At 43.4% G+C, this 22,910-nt stretch overlaps 1 protein-coding gene across 1 annotated transcript in view; it reads right to left on the reverse strand.

The window, feature by feature from the left end:
- Positions 1–1,467: 1,467 nt before the first annotated feature.
- The window catches only part of CCDC6 (coiled-coil domain containing 6), a 76,126-nt gene continuing 54,683 nt past the window's right edge, over positions 1,468–22,910 (reverse strand). Inside the window, exons 5-8 of the mRNA XM_015571815.1 lie at positions 17,631–17,787; positions 15,043–15,143; positions 6,781–6,905; positions 1,468–5,769 (exon numbers count right to left, since the gene is read on the reverse strand). Of these exons, the coding sequence (XP_015427301.1) occupies positions 5,575–5,769; positions 6,781–6,905; positions 15,043–15,143; positions 17,631–17,787 (578 nt within the window). The 3' untranslated portion in view covers positions 1,468–5,574. The remainder of the gene's footprint in view (positions 5,770–6,780; positions 6,906–15,042; positions 15,144–17,630; positions 17,788–22,910) is intronic.

Genomic DNA, 22,910 nt, shown 5'->3' on the forward strand with positions numbered 1-22,910 from the left:
CAGAAAACTCTTGACTCAGACTGGACTTGAACTCATGGACATTTTCTACATGGCTACCTTATACCTCGAGTCTTCGTGCCCAACATTAAAGTGACTAATAGGAGTAGTAAGTCAGTTCTTGAGGTTAACAATTTCCGATAGTGATTCAATCCAGGCAGAGCTATCTATCCCCAGTAGGGGTGTGGGTGGGAGGGCAGGTGGAGAAAAGTATGTCAACTAGACTTAACTTGAATTCCAGGAGTTGCCTTTTTAAAGTCCCTTAGGAACATTTAAAGAGCACAAACCTAAAACCACAAAAGACTTAAAGCAAGTTTTTTGTTGCTTTAAATTTCAGCTATTGTATTTTTTTTTTTGGTCTCTAGAAGTTCAATTTGTCTTTTTTACACTTTCCATTTTTCTTATATGTTTGTGCTTTCTTCTGCCTTCTTTAACACATGGGAAATGTTTATTATAGGTATTTTCACATCTTTGTCTATTAATTCTATCACCTGCTTCAGTTCTGGGCTGTGTCTAACTTTGGTTTTCTTTTTTAAAATGAGAATGTTTTAGATCAATTACTAAGATCACTTTTTGGGATAATTAGTAATCTTGAAAGTTGCATTGTCATTAGTAGGGTATTAAAAATAAGATCTTTAGAAAAAGGTCTAAATATATTTAGTTCAATGTAATTTAGAATTAGGGGTGATATGTAAGTGAAGAGAAAAACTTAAGGAACGGGAAATAAGTTTCTCATGTCAACATAAACATCAGACACAAACTATAACTGACCACGCACTGACTTTTTCCTCTGTTTCTAAAGGAAAGGTTTAAAAGTTTGGGCCTGGATTAGACATTGGTGACTGAATACAATTGCATTTCCAAAAATTTCCTTGACTTAAATAGCTTATGTGTTTGTTAAAACAAGAACCCAGATTTACTCAGTTTTACATAAACACAAAACATTTGCTAAACCAACCATTTCAATTTTAGAAGAAACATGTGGACGAACACAGGCTCTAAAAGGCATTAAAGGGAAAACAAGTGCTCGTGCAGCTTAAACTTTACCTATTTGCTGTTAAAGCATCTGGTGCAAATCCTGTTTTCTTGGCTCTCCACCTGCCGTTTGAACTCCTAACATGGTATCACAACTGGTTTCCTGAAGACTATGCTCCTAAGACAGCATCCTGCTAAGTACTGTGCTTGCCCCTCAGGACTAACTGCTGGGCCCTGACTAATGCAGCTGGGGAGCATATGGAAGGCAACCGATTGTTTTTTCTCTCCTCTCTTCCTCTCTCTAAGCATGTCCGTAAAGATTAAAAAAGAAAGAAAGAAAGAAACAGAATACCAGCCCCTTTGTGTTCTCTTATTAAGTTTACTTTCTAAGACAGCCTTTGGTACTTAGAATCTAAATTTGATATCTATCAGAAGCAACAGGGAAACAATGTTCATTTTCCCACTCAACAGAAATAAGGTTTAAGGCTCACGAGGTACATTTTAAAAAATTATCTTTATTTAGGTTTCTGATTCAGCACATGTATCAAAGACTAATCAACATAAAGAAGTAAATAAGACATTAATTGGAAGTCTTACATCTCTCTACACTCTGACCGAGAATGTCAAGATTGCCACTATTACAGAACTCCAACCTCATCAAGTTGTAGACCAGCTGTCATGAACACACAGTGTGCACAGAGGCGCAGAGGCAAAAGACAAGCTAGCACTTGGCTCTCTTCTCCTCCTTGCTGATGTCTTTCTGTTTGACAGTCCACTTTGCTTTCCGTGCTCAGTTCCAAATAAAGTCCAAAGCAGCCTCAGGGTCAGCCTGACCGAATACGCTTCCGGAGGAATGCATTCTGGAACTGCTGTGCCTGCAGCTTTGTTTTTGCCAGGATGAAGTTCAGATCGAGATGTACAATACAATCTAGATGACGGTGCAGACTAAGAACTAAAGTTGAGCAGTAACCCGAGTTAAGGCATGAATGCACACACGCACACGTGCACACACACAGCACCCACACCACCATGAAAGTAGGATTCCTCCAATTGCCTGACGAGAGGCAACCAGGACTTGGCAGTTAACCACAACTGCTGAGCATTCTGGAAAACGCTCCCCATAATTTTATGCTAACAGCTGTGTGTGTATGTTTTATATTTTAAAAAAAAATTAAAGAGAAATAAAGGAAACTAGAAACAAAACAAAAACCTAAAAACCCCTCATTTCTTACAATGGCTCTTGAGCATGGAACTCATGTAGCAGCGTCAATGGCTGGCTCTTTAATAATTTGGAAATAAAAGGTTGTTTTACTATGTATTTCTTTGGTAGTCATCACTACAAAGTTTTCAGTGTTGGTTACCTAAAAGACAAGTACTAGACAGAAGATCAAGTTACACAGAGAAATTTCTTCTGTACTGAGTAAGATAAAAATATTGAGCTCTCGAAGCACAAGTCACTATGCTTTTTTTTCTTGTCTTACGGGGCACCCTCTACAAGCAAGGCTTCGTGCAGGAGAAGTTTGTGCCTACCTAACAAAGGGTGATACATATTCTATTGTCCTACAATTGAACAGGCAACAAAAATTCACATTGTCAATTATTTCTGGTCAAATCAGAAGCCAATTACAAAGGGACAGCAGCACTTGGTGTCAAAGCCACATTCTGGTCACACACTCATTCCATGGTTGTGGTCAGTATCTCAGGAGCTCAGCATTTAAGGCTCCTTTCAACCAACGAAGGAGCAAGGTGAATGAAATCTTGAATACTTCCACCATCTGCAAATTTCTATAATTCTGCCTGAAACGCCAGCATGCTCTTGAGAGAAAAGCAGGTCAGAGCCTAGAGAAGTGTCAGGTATCAGGTAAGCGAATTTGGTTTCGCGTAGAAGGCATGGTAACCTGGCAATGAAGTTCTTATCCTATTAGCAGCACAGTGGTAGCCAAGGGTCTCTGTCAGCAAGACAGGAAAATGAAGCTACTGAAGCTACTGAAGCTACTATTGCTCGGCCTTTGGGATGGCTACAGGTTTTACAAAGGCCTTCCGGGAGTCAGTCCCGAGTTACCCTGGGCGAGCGGGCACCAGGAATGGCAGTAACCACGGTCAGCCCCGAGGAGAACCGGCTGAGGTGAGTCAGCTTCCCATGGGTGGGGGGGCTCCTGCCTCTCTGAGCTCGGGGTCTGAATCTGCCTTGGCAGGCATTGCCCAAGTGCGGCAGGCTCCACACGGGGTCACAAAACACTTTAAAAAGACACGAAACAGCATAAATTCAAAGTAGTAGTGTTTGTTCTATCAGTTCTGAATGTCCGCAGGGAGAGGACGTTAGATTTATGGTGAGAAGGTGCCGTCTGAAGGAGCTGTGTTCTAGTTTGAAATGAAACGACTAGCCTAAGGGGACCCAGCACTCCATCTGGGCAGACGTCTGAATGCCAAGAACCTCGTCTCTAAAAGGCATGGGTCAGGAACTACTTGCTCACTCCAAGTGCTCTGTCATTCTCCAGACGGCGATGTTCTGACCTTTGTGCTTTCAGGAGGTAATAACTACACTGACAGGAAGCAGAGGGACGGTCTCTACATGATGGACTTCCTCGTTTGAGTGCAAGACACTGTCCAACAGCACTGAAGACTATAATCTTGTAGAAGAGTCTTGTAAACATAGGCCATATTTCTCCTCTAAGAAAAACCAAGAACTGTACCATGAGGGCAAACGTCGTTCGCCTACTCTCCGAATGCCGCGGAATGGCAATGTACCAGGAGGGACAGTGAGCTATTGGTGACATCCTCGGGTTTCCGCTGACCCCGTCTGATCGTATTAAAAACCTAAAGCCTCAGTAATAATATGCCAAGCTTCTCCCCCTATTTGAGAACTGTACTATGATTATGTATATTACACACACATTATAAATAAAATTTATATAGACGTACGATTTCTTCCAAACAATTGAGGAGTGACGCTCTCCGTTTGGGGGTGGGGGGTGGGGGGTGGAAGCAGGAAGAGGTGAAAAATCCTATTGTTGCTTTGACTCTCAAGTTCTTAAAATGCTAGTGAAACACTATTATTCAACAAGACTTTTTTTCTTTCTGTGACTCTTAAATATGCATTCAAAGGCAAAAGTGAAGGTTTCTATACTGTACAATATTAAATATCTACAATGTCATGGTTCCTTATTTTTAGGAGTGTGTTCAATAAAGAGCTAGCTATTAGAGATGGTTGTCACAAAACATGGACTCTTAAAAATTACTGATAAATTAACTTTCAGTCCTCTGATTATATCCAACGGATACACATTCTCATCATAAAATATACATTCTCTAGGTAAGGTATTTCCGCCCACAGCATATATAAATATGCAAACACAGGTGGTAAAAATCACTTTACTACCAAAGTACAAAACAGTAACTGCCGAAAAGCAAAAATAAAGGTGTTGCAGTCTTAAGAAAAGAGTGACTCACAGTGTTCCACTTCGAAGTGAAACCCAACGATTTATTTGTGCTAAATGCATGGGGATAACGTATTCAGAATATACTTCTTTGTACACACTGCACTTCTTATACTGGGCGAAATAAGCAGTCACCAATACTAATGTGCTACTTTCCTATACACCTCTTCTCTCGTCTGCCAAGCAATAAAGTACTGTGTGGCCATTATGCCAAGGTATTTCTATAACATTCATTTCAAATAGTATCTTCTAATAATTTCGCACCTTTAAAATATTTGTTCAAACTCTATATTAGGGAAACACAGTAAAGACTGGAAAGGGGAAACAGCTGTTGTTTGTTATAATCGCATTGCCTTCTGTAGCAGAAATCAAACAGCACGCTCTAATCAGCCATCGCAACCACGGTGGGAGGACAACATTTATGGACGCACGTGAGAGGGGGCCAGTTTGGGAAGATTAACATTAAGGAGAAAGAAAGAATCACACTTTAATATACAATAATTACCCATCCCATGTAGGTGGAAAAGGTACAGCCATGTGATCCATTACTTTTGGCTGTTTTACAAGAGACGTGGATGCTGATCTACACTGAAAATAACCTATAAAAAGGGTATCTGTAGAAAGCTCTATTAACAGTCTTGGGCACTGATCCATCTAACTTTCCATTCTCCGCTGAAAGCTAGATTTCCAAATTGTAGTGCTGAACTATTGGTATGTTTGGTAAACACCATTCTAATGGGGGGGCTGGTGAGAACAGCTCAGTAATTTTTCTGCAAATTCATGGGGGGAAAATATATATAAAAAAAAAGATATCCCCTTTTTATTTTACAAACCTAAAAGCCAGGAAAATGAAGCTCTGGGGCCAAGCAGAAAACGGCACACTGCTGCAGAATTACCGAACAACGCAAAGCAGAGGTTCCAGCCGAGGAATGGACGCACGTGTCGATTCAAGTAAAACACTGATGGAAAGTCGTCTGGTTAGTGTTGTAACCCACAACACTGGCTGCGTTTCCGACAAACATTTACAACACAATTAATAGTGAAGCCTAGATAACCTCAGTGCAAATAAGTCAGATCCAAATATGCCAGGGGAAGAAGCCTTTGGCATTGAGTAGACGGCTCCACGGTACGAGTCCCAACATGAGATTCAGACTAAGCACATGCATTAAGGCTGGGAGGAGGGGTGCACCGAATGTGGCGAAGGGGCGGGCTGCGTGGTGGCTGCCGAGGGGACCGCGGGCTGCATGGGTGGTGGAGGTGGGGGCGGAGGCGGCTGGACCGGGGTCTGTGTGTTGGGAGACGGAGGCGGCGTGGGCCGTTTGAATTTGTCAGGACTGTTGCTTCTCCGTGGCGAAGGCCTCTGTAGAAAGGACAGGAGCAGTAGGTCAGTTAAGGGACAGACAGCTCATTTCTTCCACAGCCTGACTCAAGAGCTGAGGCCAGTGAAATGCTGACCAGCAACTTCCTTATCCATCCCTACTGATTTCTAAACTAGTAATGAAAACTCCAACAAAGTCAGGTTTATGCCTAACACCTATGAAAAAGCAAAAACACTATGAAACTTGCCTTGACCAAAGTACTGGACTTGTCCCCCTTCAATAAATCAGTCCTAAAAGTAAGGTGGACCTGTCACACCCTCCCTTACATTAGCACTAACCAAAGTTTTCAATATCCTAAAAGCTTAAGCTAAACCAAAAACGTTCCTGCTTTTACACAGAGCCCTCAAACCAGCAGAACAGCTTCAGAAAAACCTTAATGCTCTTGAAGAATAGTTTTTTGTTTAAAGAGTTCCTTACTGGGAATACCTTGAATGCAGTCTTGTTCTCAAACCCCTATTAGCTACATTTCCAATTGCTCTATTAGCCAACTAAATAACCAGTTCTAAAGAAAAAAAAGATCCCCTGAGTGAGGTTTGAACCAGATGCACTTGAGGTTCCAATTTCAGGAGGAAAAATTCTGCGTGAAACTAGAAACAAAGCTAATTTCAGAAAGCATAGTGAGGGCCAGTGAACTGTGAAGGTGCAGACAATAAATATTCTAGACATTATGGCAACTAACAGTAATTGGTTATGGCAAGGAGCTGGCCAGAGTTCAATCAAGGCATTGGCTAGAGTTCAAAGTAAGTTTCACAAGGGTGATTTTTCAAGGAAAGTGAAGTTGAAATTTTGCTTCAGGGATAGATTTTAGTGTCAACACCAGAATTCGCTATCAGACTGTTAGGAAGTCTCTCTGTAGTTTTTAAGGTGAGCTGGTGGAGGGAGGGAGGGAGGAAGAATGGTGAATGTCTAAGGGCATCGATCCTGGTCTCCTAAGGAGGACCAGTGAGACCGCCATCTGGGGTAAGTGCTGCTTCCCACCACGTGGTACTCACTGTGATGCCGTGGGATGCTCCCATATGCTGCACATGAAGACCCGGGGAATTGTAGTAAGACATGCCGGCTCTCGTCAGTGAAGTTGGTGGCGTGAAACCAACCGTGTGACTTGCATATGACAGACCTGAAATATAACAAGACCTTGTAAGCATTATTTCAAACTCAAATTATCTGTTGTCCTTGACCATCTAGGAGGCTCCAAAGTGCAGAAGTTCTCAGTCACTCACAAAAATGAAAACAGATGAGGTGCACAATGGGCTCAGCGAATGGCCTGCTGGGTGACAAGGGATGCAAAAGTCAAGCCCTGGAACAGGAGAGCGGTCAGAAATAATCCCATGCATACATGGTCAAACAATTTTCAACAAGAGCGCTGAGAATTCACCATGGGGAGAGGGTAGTCTCCTCAACAAACGGTGTTTGAAAAACTGGGTACCCACAGGCAGAAGAATGACACCGGACCCCTAGCCCCATGTTACACCACACACAAAAATCAACTAAACACGGGCTAAAGGCTTGACTGTAACACTAGAAACTGTAACACTCCTAAAAGAAAAAACAGGGAAAGGCTTCCTGATATTGGTCTTGGCAATAATTTTTCAGATATGACACAAAAAACACAGCCATAAAAGCAAAAATAAACATCAAACTAAAAGCTTCTGTTCAGCAAAGAATACAATCAATGGAGGTAATCTACAGAATGTGAGAAAACGTTTACAAATCATGAATCAGATCCGCAATTAGTATCCAAAATATATAAGGAACTCCTACAACTCAATAGCAAATAAATAAACAACCCAATTAAAAAATGGGCAAAGGCCTATTTTCCAAAGATGACCGACAAATGACAAATAGGCACATAAAAAGATGTTTAACGCCACTAATCATCAGGGAAATGCAAATCAAAACCACAACGAGATAGCACCTTACACCTCTATTAGGATGACTGTTATACTAAGCGACAGTAAACAAAGAAGGATCTCATCCTTTGAGACAGCCTGGAGGGACCTAGAGAATATTATGCTAAGCAAAATAAGCCAGTCAGAGAAAGACAAGTATCACATGATCTCACTCATATTTGGAATCTAATGAACAAAATAAACTGATGAACAAAATGGATCCAGAGACACAGAAGCATGGAACAGACTGTCAAATCTTAGAAGGAAGGCGGGGGTGGGTGGGAAGAGATCAACCAAAGAACTTGTATGCACATATGCATAGTCCATGGACACAGATAATGGTGTGGTGAAGGCCTGGGGAGGGGAGGAGGGCAGAGTGGGCTAGAAGGAGTCAATGTTGTAATACTTTCAACAATAAAGATTTAAAAAATAAATACATAAGTAAATAAATAAAATTAAAAAATATATATGTAAATGTTGGCAAGGAATGTGGAGAACTTTGAACTATTGTGCACTGCTGGCAGGAATGTACATTGGTGCAGCCACTATGGAAAACAGTATGGATTTCCTCAAAAAATTAAAAATAGCACTACCATCTGACCCAGCCATCCTACATCTGGGCACTTATGCAAAGAAATGAAATCAGGATATTGAAAAGCACTTTGTGCCCCCATGCTCACTGCAACAGTATTCACAGTAGCCAAGATATAGAAACAGCCTAAATCCTATCAATAGATGAGCGGATGAAGAAAATGTATACGTACAATGAAATATTCTTCCGCCTTGAAAAGAAAATTCTTTTTAAAGAGAACATGAATGAACCTCGAAGACATTATCTATACTAATAAAAGGGTAATATGCTAATTAGACCAGGAGACCTTCCAGACATCTTTCCGGACAAAGCCATGGTGGTGGGACCGAGGCAGAGGCGGTTAGGAGCAAGTAGGTCAGGAGGGGAGGCCAGTTGGGGGTGAGTTGGCAATTAGGTCAGCAGGGGGGCGGCATTTGGGGGTCATCAGGCCGGCAGTACGGAGCAGTTAGGGGCGATCAGGCCAGCAGGGGGTGGGCAGTTAGCAGTGATCAGACCAGAAGAGGGGACAGTTGGGGAAGGCCAGCAGGCAGAGTGGTTAGGGGCAATCAGGCAGGCAGGCAGGTGAGCAGTTAAAAGCCAGCAGTCCCAGATTGCGAGAGGGATGTCCGACTGCCGGTTTCAGACATCGCCCAAGGGGTCCCAGATTGTAGAGGGTGCAGGCTGGACTGAGGAACACCCCCGCCCCCGTGCACAAATTTCATGCACTGGGCCACTAGTGCTAACTTAAGCCAGTCACAAAAGGACAAATACATATATGAGGTATCTAAGTCAGACTCATAGAGGTAGAGAGGAGAAAGGTGGTTGGTTGCCAGGGGCTGGAGGTAGGAAGAGATAGGGAATTGTTCCATGGGCAAAAGTTTCAATTATACAAGAAGAAAAAAAGTTTTAGAGATCTGCTGTACAACACTGTGTAATATACAGTTAAAAATTTGTTAAAAGGGTTGATTTCATGGTAAGTGTTCTTATCCCAATTAAAAAAACAAAGTGAACCCTTGCCAGGAAAAATAATGAGACAAAACCACTGTGTGTGCTCATGCACAGGTGCGATCAGCTGTAAGGCAAACAAAAACCACCACAGAACTTTGCAAGTGCAGGATACTCAATGAAGAAAACAAAGCCCTATATATGTCAATGTTTCCCCAAAGAAACTGATATTCAAGGAAGAAACAAGCCCCAGCGCACTATAATGTTCTACAGTCTCCGCCTAAGACCTGAGAATGATCTCCAAGTGTTCTAAAAGTGCATGCCCAGACTCCCCTCATTATTACATAGGGCTGATTTGAGGTCCTAACAGTTGTTTTTTTCCAAACATTCCTGACATGGTCATCACCCACGTGCAGTCAAGCAGCGCTGGCCATTTCTCGTTTGGTGCTGTTGGTCCAGTGGTCCAGAGCATCACTTACTTATCACTATGTAAACGTGACTACCTTTACATCTTTGTGTTCCCAGCATCTACCAGGGTCTCTAGCACAGGTCAAGCTCCATATGAATGACTGCAGTAAAAACGGAAACAAAGGAGCAATTTGGAGAGTTTGGATAAAAATATTTATTGTCAATCACTGTGTTTCCAAGATCAGCTGTTGGATGCCAAGCAACATGAACTCCCGGTAGGGCTTGTGTTCTCTCCACTGAATATCCTAAAGGTGCAAAGCTCTGTGGTGAGTTCTGCTTGCCTCTTTTCTGAATTACATCGAAACCAGAAGCAGTTGGGGAAGTTTCCCCACATTGTACAACATGTGGAAAATGTAGCCATGACATGTAGCCACTAAGCCTACCTGTAGCTGTCCTGTCCTGGAACTTGCTGCGCCTCCACATCCACTGTTAAGGGTTTGCTTTATTTCTTGGTTTGACTAGCAATAGGTGCTGCTTTCTGTTTGATCTATTTCCATTTCTGATTGTGGATATTCGGCCCACGTTTACAAAATGGAGGCTGGGGGTAAAGTACAAGGCGTTGGGAGCTAAGTGGCCATTCCCTGTAATGTTTATGCAGGAAGCAGGAAGAAGAGGTGTTCTTTGAACAGCTTTGTGGAATATACAATCCTAAGTCTATTTCTTATGAAAGCAGCGAAATTTAAGAGAAAGACTGTAAAAGTGGATTCTTATCCCAGGTAAGAGAAGCTCGGAAGGTTCAATTCATAATAACAAAAATAAGACCCAGCTTATTTTCTAGTATTATAAGGTTTATTATTATGTTAAACTGCTCGTCAAAAATCTTCAAAGACTCCTACTGTTTATCTAAATTTAAAAAACTTCTCTTGTCTGGCTATTATAATTCTCTTCTTTGGCCTATGCATTTGGCTCCAAACTATCTCTTGATGTTCCCGGTCAGTGGTTATCAAAGCCCTCGACCAACCCAAATCTAATGAATCAGAATCTATGGGGAACAGGGTCCCAGGGCAGCAGGTGTGAAGAATCACAGTGGCCTTAATTATCACTTGATTCTGACCTCCACATCTCAGTGCATACTGTGCCCACCTCCACATCTCAGTTCACACTGTGCCCTTTGCCTGGGATAGCTTCTCTTCACACAGGACTTACTAGTAACTAATCCTCCTACCCCTCAACCCCCACCCGGTCAGTCAGGACCTCACGCAGCCTCCTGGAAGAGGCCGAGGGCCCAGACTCCACAGCCGACTGCCACGTTACCTCAGCATCTAGTTCTGCCACTTGGCACTGAGCCGCTGTGGGCTTCTACTCCTTCAACTGTAAAATGAGATTATCGGCGTGACCTCTCAAGGTTGTTGTGAAGATGAAATGAGTTAATATTGCAAAATGCTGAGAGTGCCAGGCACCAAGTGAAGGCTCAGTCTGAAGGCCCACCTCAAAAGCTCTGCAAGCTGGTAGCTCTCTGCTATTTGAACCTCTTTTTAAACTATTTCGCTTTTTTTATTGTAAGTTATTTTAAAATAGTTTATAATTCACAAGAAGCAATAAAAATACTACAGGGTTCCCATGTACCCTTCCCCCAGCTTCCCTGAATGACATCTTACATAACCACAGCACATTATCAAAACCAGGAAACTGGCATTGCTCCAATACAGGTGACGACTATTTGGATGTCATCTGGCTTTACTGTATTCTTTGTGTGTGTGTGTGTATGTGTACAGCTCAATGTAGTTTCTTCACATGTACAGATGCGGGTCACTGTCACCACAACCAGGACACAGAACTGCTCCATCACCACCCACCGAGAAACTCCTTTGAGTTAGTCCCTTTAATCCTAACCCCTGGCCAGGACCAATCTGCTCTCCAGGATTGTAATTCCGTCACAATGAGAACCTTATAGAAATAAAATCACACAGTATGTAACCCTTTGAAACTAGCTTTTCTCATTCAGCATATACCCTGGCAATCACTGGAGAATGGAATTAGAAACCATGTGGGTGTGCATGGTGGGCAGTGGGTGGGGTGCACACCCTTTTTTTGAAACTTAATTATTCCTCACCCTGATGAAGGCACATGAAAATAGACTAATTGGGAATGTCTCTTTCTTAGTCTGTATAAAATAATGGACGACCTGGAAAACACTCTCTCCACAGCTAATCCACATATACACGTCCACGTATAATGAACAAGGAGATCTTTCCTAAGTTCTAGGAAATTTACCTTTCAAATTGTGAAACAGGATTCAACATATCTCAACAAGCTGGTGAACATGCAAGACTGCCAATGTCGAATGGTGAGGGAGGTAGAAGAACCAACGTGCCTAAAGCGGAAATAAAAACTGCAGGAACAGCATCGTCCCACTAAGGAGTGATTCTCTGAGAACCACAAAGTCTCCACCTCCCCCCACCGAAAAAAAAACAAAACAAAGTGAGAGAAGTGGGGGTTCAGGAAGAGATTAATCAGAAACCTTTTATGCATGTATGCATAACCCATGGACAGACAAGAGTGCAATGAAGCCCTAACTGGTTTGGCTCAGTGGATAGAGCGTCGGCCTGCGGACTCAAGGGTCCCAGGTTCGATTCCAGTCAAGGGCATGTACCTTGGTTGCGGGCATATACCCAGTAGGGGGTGTGCAGGAGGCAGCTGATCGAAGTTTCTCTCTCATTGATGTTTCTAACTCTCTATCCCTCTCCCTTCCTCTCTGTAAAAAATCAATAAAATATATATATTTTTTAAAAAAAGAGTGCAATGAAGGCCTGGGAGGGGGCAGGAGCAAGGTGGAGGGGTCAACGGGGGTTGTGGGGGGAGGCAAAGGGGGACCCCTGTAATACTTTCAACAATAAAGATAAAATAAATAAATATAAAATGTAAAAAAGAAAGTGAAAAGAACACATGAAAAATAGGATTATAATGGACTAGAATAGGAGTAATTCTGCTGCCAAATAGGAGATACAATCTACTTTGATGATATTATAGAACTTAAAATAGGATACAAATATTCTCTCTTAGCCTGGATAAAAGAAAAAAAAAATCCTGGTGTTATTTATTATGTAGTTTAAGGGGAAACCAAATAGCTTATTTATACAAGCAAGCCCCACACTATAGGGACAGGGTGCGATGAAACTCAAAATTATGAAAATAGTATATCTTCTTCAGAACACTTGTTATAAGAGAAGTTTAATGTTGCCAACAAAGGTCTGACTTTATTTTTTAATGACCACAACATTATATTTAATGAACTGGAAATTACATGCCTCTAAAGATTTCTTTAGGCTTAAATACACAGAACATTAAACTACAGGTAATATGAATCGGCATCACCTACCAAGCATAAAAGCTACTCTCCATCTTGCTTCTTCCTAAGTCATGCCTTCCTTGTAGGTCAGTAAATGAGAAAGCATTAAAGACCTTTATCATGGTAATGAAACCCAAATGCTCTTTGGGGAACATTGAGAAGCAGCTAAGTAGGGAAGCTTTGGGAGAGACGTAAAGGCCACTGGAAAGTAGGAGAAACAGTTTTAGGAATATCCTTTGGGCAGGAACAGAAGTGATGACCATGACACAGATCCAGACAGAAAGTTGTTTTTGTTTGCAAACAGCCTCTCTTTATGCTGTTGGATGCCAGAGACAGTATGATGGACATTTGTGAGCGCACTGCCACAGCCACGCTTGGTTGTAGGGCTTTTGATTTCACCTCTTAAAAACGAACAACCCACAGCGTCACAGAGCTGGGCTGGGTCCTACACTCACAAAACCGAGCCATTCCTACCTCGCGCTTTCCCTCTGGCTACCTGCGTTGCTGCAGCATCTCCCTTTACCAACCTGAAGAACAGACAATAGGAGACGTCACCCTAACACGAGGCTCGTTTACTTTCCCAAACCACAAGACCTTTACTGCCATTCCCCTTCCAAGCAGTCACTCCTTCTCCACTCCTCCACTTCTCTCTCTCTCTCTCTCTCTCTCTCGCTCTCTCTCTCTCTCTCTCTCTCTCTCTCTCTCTCTCTCTTGCCCCCGACCTGTTTAAAGTCTGTTTAGCAGCAAGCACAAGTTCAGTCTCTTCACGTCAGTCACAAGACTTAACCTTTGGCTGCTACGTTTTCATTCCTTCCTCCCCTCCACTCGCCAGCCAATCGTCCTGGCCCTGCTGCTTCCTCGTTCTGCCTGGCTGGACCGTTTACCTGCCCTCCCAGCCTGAGAGCCCCATGCTGTGCTGGTCCTGGAGCCAGAGACCCCGGGGAGAGTTTTTGGGGTCAGATGAAGACAAGCACGCCTTTGAGGGAGAGGCTTCTGGGGAGCAAAGCCAGCTTCTTCTGCATGGCCTGGTGCGAGGGCCAAGTCCCACTCAGATCCACTGAAAATAGCTCTCAAAGAACCCAGTGGGAAGTGTGCAGGAAACAGCTGATCCGTGCTTCTCTCTCATCGATGTTTCTATCTGTCTAGCCCTCTCCCTTCCTCTCTCTGAAATCAATAAACACAACACCGGCTTTGCCACAAGAACCGCCCTTCCCCACCACTTTCTGGCCATGAGACTAGTAGCTTCCGATTCACTGCATCCTCAATTTTAACATGGGAAAAACGGTGCCTAGGTTAACTCTTTGGCGAACAAAAATTAGATAATATAGGTAGAACATACTAAAAAAGCCATAAAATATGTGCTATTTTCACTGTCCTTATATATGTATTTATAAATACCCAGGTCCTCAAAGTGCTCTTTGAAGCAGCATCACCATCTTATTAGTTCCCATGTTAGTGAGTCAATCAATCTTAAACCTATTAAAAAAATAAAAAGGATATGCTATGATGCATCTTAAAAATCTACCCACAGTTTTGTCAATGCATCAGCATTTAAAATCGCAGACAAAGACAGTCTTTTAAAAAGTTTGGGGAGTTAAATTCCTTTTAGACTAAAAAAGAGAGAGAGAGAGAAATACCAGTTCCTACTATAACATTTACGCTTAAAAATTACAAGTTAAGCCCTGGCCACTGGCTGGTTTCCTCAGTGGTTAGAGCATCAGCCTGTAGACCAAAGAGATGCAAGTTCAATTTCTGGTCAAGGGCACATGCCTGCCCCTCCCATAGGGGTATATGCAGGAGGCAACCAAATAGATGTTTCTCACGTTGTCGATGTTTCTCTCTCTCTCTCCTCCCTCCTTTCCACTCTCTTTCTGAAAATCAATGGAAAAAATATGCTCAGGTGAGGATTTAAAAAAAACTACAAGCTAGGACTCAGTCTTGATAGTGATTTGTTTTTATGTTTCTCAAAAACACATGACCACCCTCTCTCTCTCTGTTTACAAGACTTTTATCCGATAAAAGGGAACACATTCAGGGATGCCTAGTAACGTACCAGAAGTCAGTCCCAGAAGCAGCGAGCCCAGGTACTCACCCGGGGAGATGGGCCTGCTTGAGCTTGGAGAAGGAGTGTAAGGGATCGGGCTGGACACAGTGCGAGGTCTTAGTCCTTGCGCAGACATCTCATTAAAACACCTAAGAGGAAGGGGGAGATGATCAGCACCGCCTGCATGTCAACAGTTCTTAAGAGAGCTCTGATGAGCAAATGCTTGGGGTTCACATCCCGGTGTGTAGAGAGCGATGCTGTAGCTAGGAGACACCTATGAACAGGGGCTCTTGCGAGTCACTGCTCAGCAAACCTCTCCCCAGGGCTTGGGTTGGGGAATCTGGAGCTCCTAGCCCAGCATGGAGACCTAGGGACACAACAGAGAGGCCGGGCTTCTCTCCATCACACAGCAGCTATAGAGACTCCACCTCTACTGTCACAAGAATTACAGAGACGTCCGTGTTTTAATGGCCACATTTAAACTGTTCTTTGAAACAAACCCAAACAAGCCCTCTGGGGTCTGTGTGATCAAATTGAAGCTTAAAGATACGTCTTCCTGTGAACCAAATGTTGATCCTGTACAAGGCAAGCCTTCTTAATTAACAAAGTCACACATTAGGACGTGATAGAGGAGAAATTACTGTGTGAGAGACGTCCTAGTAAGTTATCTTCCACAGGGCTCGCGGCCAAAGGAAGGAACGGGCTGAGATCTGTGTCCCGGGGAAGATCTCAGCCCTGATACTCAATCAGTTCACAAGCGGGACTTTAGCGCTGTCATTGCTACGCTGGCTTACTCGACAGGAAGAAAGCCATGCTGCTGAGTCCGACATACACCTCTCACCCAGACACCCACCACTGACTCTGCTCTGCTCTGCAGAGCAGCCCCCACGGAGGCACAGGCTTCTTGTATGCTACCAGCCAGGCAGCAGCTAAGACGGCTTCTTGGTTTTTGAGGAATAAACACACTTATAGATGCCTCAAGTGTCTATTTTTTTTTCTCCCAAATGTGGTATCATCATTCCTGGGAGGGAAAGGAGATGTCTTTATTAGGAAGCTGTACTCTGCCTGAAATACTCTGACGTGCAAAAGATAAAGCAAATCTGCTGGCGTGGATACCAGTTCTGGGAAAAAATGTGCATCTGGAGCCTGAAGGAGCTTTAGTCGTGTCACCATAGTTGGAGGAAATTCCAGAGCGTCTCTGGCCCAAGATCAAGCACAGGGTCCCGTGTGTGCGAACAGACAGTCTGCTCAGTGCCTCAAAGTAGTTAATAAAGTAGTTTACAGGGCTGATGTGTTTTTAATCCCAATGGTTTTCAGAGGATAAGAATTTCAGAGAGAATGGGACACTGTCAGAAAGAAATCAATGAAATTCAGAGGTAAGAATAATTTTATATAAACTTTTGAGACCGAATACTCTTTATTTCTATTCACACGAGGAAGCATATACATAGATTCTTTAATTAGGATGCCCCATTACTCTGTTTTTATCCTTTTTTTAAATTATAAAATTATAGACCTTCACTACCGAAAAATCTCAAACTTTTCTTAAAATGACAATACCACTGTCCACAGCAATTTGGCCCGAAGCCTTGTTAGCGCCCTGGATCTAGTCAGTAGCAGAAACAAAAGCAGAGTGCTGCTGTGTAAACACTGCCCACATGCTCTCAAGCAGCGTGTTCTGACATCCCCAGCACTAGCAGACCCTGGGCTCAGACACGGGCTCCTCGGCCTGTGGAGGGGCCCGGACGAGGCTCACTCAGTCTCACCTCCCACACTGCGATACCGACCAATAAGGCCAGGGCACCCCTGATCCAGAACAGGAAATCTCCTTGCAGAAATGATCTGGTTCTGAGGCAGGCTAATTCCCCCACTGCTGGGTTTTGCTGCTGACTCAGCAGTTTTTCTAAGGTGAATGTGCTGCTTATCTTCACAGTCACCTTACTCCCAGTGTCCGGGGTGGGAAGGGGAAGGAGGAGGTAGCGGGGAGAAAGAAGAAAGTCTGGATGAGAGAGAAACGCTGATACCACTTTCTCTGGTTAACCAAAGGCTGACTCTTATTTCAGCCCATTTCTCAGTGGGACCATCGGGGGGCTTGATGATACTCTTCAGCAGATAAATGCAGTGCGTTATTTTTTTAAAGTAACTGCAGAAAGGCTCAGAAGTTACCAAGAATGTTAAGGCAAGGCCTCTGGCTTTCAACAACCTCCTGTCTCCTGCTGATTCTTTCACCCTGTGAGTACGTTTCCTCGGGCTGTACCACAGCTCGCTTACCTGCATCTACAACTTCAAGTGCTCCCAGGTTTTAAATAGACATAACCCAGGATCAGACCCGTTCACCAACACATGCGAACTAGCCTCTCTACACATAACCCTGCCTCCACTGCTCCCCCTACCAAATAATTCTGGGAAGGACATTTCCCCACCTATCTTTTTGGGTTTAAGGAAAATGGTCACTTCATGTCCCCCATTCTCAGCATCTACTTTGATGCAGTGGTGTTCACCATCACACCAAATAAATGTTAGAGCCATCCCCTTCCACATCTAACAGGGTGTGAACAGAGACCTTTTAGAGCCTTTGTTAAAATAAACCAAAAACAAACAAACAAATAAGCAAGGCTCATGAGACCAGTGCACACCTTTCATCATCCATTTCCAAGCTGGACTCGCTCTCGGAGAGCTGTCGACAGAGGGCTTCTCTCCTCTCCATCTCCCTCTGCAGCTTCCTCTGTAGCCGCAGGTTCTCTTCCCTCATGTGACGCTCCTCCTCCAGATACTGCGCCATCTTCTCTGAGTCTGAAAAGCCAGAGTTCTCAATGAAAACGAGGCCCGTGCACTCACTCACTCGCTCACTCACACATAAACCTTGACCAGGACACTGGCAGTCCAGCTCCTAGGCTAGGAGTTCTGGCTCTCTCATACTTTAAATCTGGATTTAAAGTTTACCCCAAGTACCAACGTTTATCCATGATCTGCATTTAGACAAAAATACAAAAAGCAGGGTTGGGAGTTTAGGCATCTTCACCCCCACTTCCTTGCCTTCTAAGGGGCCTGAGGTGGAGGAGGAAATGGTGGAGGTGCAGCTAAATCTGGACTTAGCAGCTACCAGAACTTCCTGCATTCGTGGAGCTCCGAGGGGAGGGGGCTCTATCAGGGAAACAGAACCAGCCCACGGGCTGCCCTCTGGGCACCATTTCTGCTGCCCCTCAACTCCAGACACAGTGTGGCAAGTCACCTACGGAGCCTTCACACTGTCAACACACCCACGGCGCACTGCGGTGGAGGCGCACAGAGAGCCAGTGAACTACAGCATGCTGGGTAACGGTTATAATTCCCTTTTAAAAAATAGAAATTGACATAGTAAACAACTTTCATGTTTCAAATAAGATTAATTTTGATTCTGTGTATATGTGTGTGCGTGACTCACTCACAGTCCGGCTCTTGGGATGGCACCTTGGTTATGACAAATACCCCTTCCTGAGGAGCTGGCCATACGGGTGGGCAAACGTAGGTTCACAGTGGTGGCACGTGAAACAGTTTATTTTTGTGTTAGCAGTTAGCAATTACTGTATTATTTACTTGTATTACAACTGTAAACCTGCTGCCCACCGCTATCTTTTGAGGTCTCCACTCCAGCATCCATCTCCCAGCCAGAGCTGTCTAGCCCCGGGGTAGACACTGGACCTAGTCGGATTCTCTCTCCCAGATTCCTGAAATGCAGAACGGACACCTTCACGAGGCTCTAGAATCAACTTCTGCTGAGTCCCTGGTTCACAAGCCCCACCATTGCGAGGTTATTCTGGGCAGCATTCTGGCACATTCCAATAAATGGCATCACATGACCTCCCCGCTCTTTTTCTGGTTTACCTCAGACAGAATCTGTTGTTACTAAGGAACCAAAATAACCTTACACAAAACTCAGTGTCTACCCATCTTCCTGCTTCTTCCTTTTCCCTGTCTTAGCCATGAGTTTGGAAAAAGTAAAACCTCAAAAAAAAGTGGGGGGAGGGGTAATATCTACTTCTCTATTCTGAAAAATAGCTACCCAGTCAAAGTGGCCATGATCACGTCTGAGAGAGTTCTACAGGTTTTGCTCCATAGTTCAGCCCGTTCCAAACCTAAGAAGGAAGGAGCGGAATGCCACATTGGCCATTTCTCTGCCACAAACAGACCCTATTTCAACTCCCAAGTCCATCGAATTAGTTTCAGTTTTAAGCAACTCTAGGAAGTTCTGGTGCTTTAGCAAATAATGACTTTTGAGGATAAATATCCCATGACTTCTAAGACATCATCATTACAGAACACATAAAAGCTACAGGATATCCTTATTTTAGAAATTTAAATAAAAACACCAAAATTAATGAACACTATTATGTACACTCAACACTAGATCCCTCCGTTGTTCTCAATATAATCAAAACCCTGCTGCTTCATCCAGTTGCAAAAGTCCCTTTCATTGAAGGCATGCTGGGAAAATATTTACAAAGCACGCTTTTAATATACACGATTTAAATTACTCCATCCCAAATATGCCCGGGCGCAGCGTTTCTCAGCAGCGCTCCAGGAAGCATTAGATTGGTCCCTTGAAGTACTTATTGTTTCCAGAACCAGAAGGGCGCTGTCAGAGCAAGTTGCCTTTCTTTTCCATAAATAGGAAAGAAAGCTTCGCAGAACTGAGGGTTGATGAGACTTCAAGAATAATCAGTTAAGAGGAAACAGTTTTTCAAAGGAAACGGCAATGCTTTCACATCTGGGGAAATCAGCAGGGGGAATCCTAAACAATCATCTACAGACAAGAAAGCCGGTCAGCAGGAGTGGAGGCTGGAAGCCTTCCTGGCTGTTCAGCAGTTAACAGGCCAGCGTTGGCCGGTGTGGCTCAGTTGGTTGGGTGTTGTCCAGTGCACCAGAAGGTTGCAGGTTCGTTTCTCAGTCAGGGCACATGCCGGGGTTGTGGGCTTGATCCCTGGTATTGGGCATGCAGAAAGCAGCCATTTGATGTCACAGCCTCACATTGATGTCTCCCTCTCCCTTGCTAAAAATCAGTAAACTATTACTTAAAACAAACAAATAAAACCCCAGGGGAGCCAGAGGCATAGAGAAGACACCAACCAGGTCCAAAACTTCTGGGTGTTACTGACCCAGGCAGAGAGAGATGTCATTCCTTGGGTGCCCTCTGCTGGCACACCGCCACACCTGATTTCAAGAGATTAGACTTCCAGAAGTCAGCTCTTAACCTTCCCTCACGCAGAGCTCCCTAACATGTAGGGGCCACAGTTTATGCGCCCCCTATCTTCAGCCACCTTGCAATATCTAGTCCAAGATAGTCAACTGAGACTGACTTCTAGTCAGAGTCCAAAGAGGTGGTTTCCACATAATCCAAAGGTGACCTTCACAGTCTGCCTTCACTTTCAAGTTTATGGTTAGAAAATACCAATGCCTAGACCCCACCCAAATCAATGAAATCAGAACCATGAGGAGGAGGACTCTCCACTGGTCTATTAAAAACTCCCCAGGATTCCAATGTTCAACCACAGTTGAGAACTATTGGGAGAGAGCTTCAAGTTCAGATCAATTGGACTCGGAGGATAAGGATGAGTGAGGTAGATGGATGCGGAAAAGTTATTAACTCATCTTCTAAACCCAATCCAAACCACTTGTGAGCGGCTGAGGGCCACTTGCGGCTGTTTGGTTCGGCTTTCTCTGTCCTCACACTGATGGGTGCCTCTGGTGGTATCTGCAGTCTCTTCAAAGACCAAATAGTGCAGTAGGAGGGAGGGAATGGGAATGAAAAATTCTTCCCAAATTTCTTCTAAAAATGTTGTCTGGGACACAAGGCAAGTATATATGAGAAAGAAAAATGCAAGCTGATGGCACTGGAAAGAATTCAGAAAGGGGCTAAAGGACACCCGTGTGCCCACACCAACAACTCAAACAACATCCTAAAATAACTAATATTTGAGAACTCCTTGACTTGTTTTCATGAAATATATTTAGTGGTTCTCAACCCAGAGTTATGTCAGCATTACCTACATTAAACAAACAGAGGGCCAGGCTCTACTCCTAGAGGAAGGCTAGAGACCTGTATGGAGTTAGACAGAATAACGGACTCCCAAAGATATCCAAATCCTAATTGCTAAAGCCTGGGAATATGTGACCTTACGTGGCAAAAGGGACTTTGCAGATGTTATTAAGTTAAAAACTCTGACATGGGAATTTGTCCTGGGTCATCTGGCTGGGCTCAACAAGGTTCTTATAAGGCAGCGGTTCTCACCCTGTGGGTCGCGACCCCTTTGGCAGTCGAACGACCCTTTCACAGGGGTCGCCTAAGACCATCCTGCATATCAGATATTTACATTATGATTCATAACAGTAGCAACATTACAGTTATGAAGTAGCAACAAAAATAATTGTATGGTTGGGTCACAACATGAGGACCTGTATTTAAAGGCCCAGAAGGTTGAGAACCACTGTTATAAGGGGAGGCAGAGTTAGAGTGAAAAGGAGGTGTGACAACGGAAGCAGAGGTGGAAGTGAAGCCAATGGAACTAAGGGGCCATGAGCCAGAGCCTGCAGGCATCCAGCTGGAAAAAGCAAAGGAATGGATTCTCCCTCTAAGCCTTTTGCTGCTGACACCCTGACTTTAGCCCAGTAAGACTTCTTCTGAGCTTCAGACCCCAGAACTATAATATAGACATCAGCAAAAGTAGGCTTACAGTTGTCTGTATGAAAAATGATGCAATGACTAACAAATACAAGAATAAACTTTTGTTTTGTGTGCTCACAACTGTAAACCCACTTTTGCCCACTCCTGTATAGTAAATTGTGCTGTTCTAAGCTACTAAGCGTGTGGTCTTTTGTTACAGCAGCAATAGGAAACTAGCACATTGTGTTTTTTAAAGGTTCCTGATGCACCATCCCAGACTGAATAAGAGCTTACAAAGAATTTTAGAAAAGAAAACAAAGATGAAATCACTGAAATTTACCCTGGAGGTGTTCTTGAACAGTAATCAAATGTGTGTACAGACGTTCATTGCAGTTACGGCATCACCAGAAAAAAGGGTCTATTGGTATGGGACTGGCTAAATAAAATGTGATATAACCAAATAATCAAATACTGAAGCTGCCTTTTAAAAAAAGGGAGTAAGAGAGCTCTATAAGTTGGCAAGGAAAATTACAAGATATAGTAAGTTAAAATAGAAAGATGCAAAAGAGTATATTCATTGTACTACTGTTTGTATTTTAAAAGTTTATAAGAACACATATACCTGAAAATAATGTATAAAAAATGGGTAATTGCACCCAGCTGGTGTGGCTCAGTGGCTGAGCATCAACCCATGAACCAGGAGGTCACGGTTCGATTCCCGGTCAGGGCACATGCCCGGGTTGTAGGCTCTATCCCTAGTAGTGGGTGTGCAGGAGGCAGCCAACTGATGATTCTCTGTCATTATTGATGTTTATCTCTCTCTCCCTCTCTCTGAAATCAGTAAAAACATATCTTTAAAAAAATCTTTTTAAATGGGTAATTGTCAGAATTGGGTGGTTGGGGATCAGAAATAAGAGACAGACTTATTTTCCCCTGCATACCTTTCACTACATTGCCTATTTGAACAAATAAATTGGAACAACCTAAAAGCAGAAATAGCAGAGACCCACACAAATGCACAATGATCTCATCAAGTATTCAGAAATTTAGTTCCTTTGACATCCAACTCAACACTCCGACCTTTTCCAAAATAATAAATATAAATTTCAAAAGCACTTATTCAAGTACCATGAACAAATGTTAGCTATGGCTAAAATTTAGCAGTAAGGAAGATAAACACCCTAATCTCTGCCTCCCAAATATACTGAGGTCTCTTGCAATCCTAGAGATGGACGCAGGGGAGAAGGTTAAAAATATTACCCTGAAATTATTTGAA

Source organism: Myotis davidii, unplaced genomic scaffold (genome assembly GCF_000327345.1).
Source record: "Myotis davidii unplaced genomic scaffold, ASM32734v1 scaffold1187, whole genome shotgun sequence".
Lineage (NCBI taxonomy): Eukaryota > Metazoa > Chordata > Mammalia > Chiroptera > Vespertilionidae > Myotis > Myotis davidii.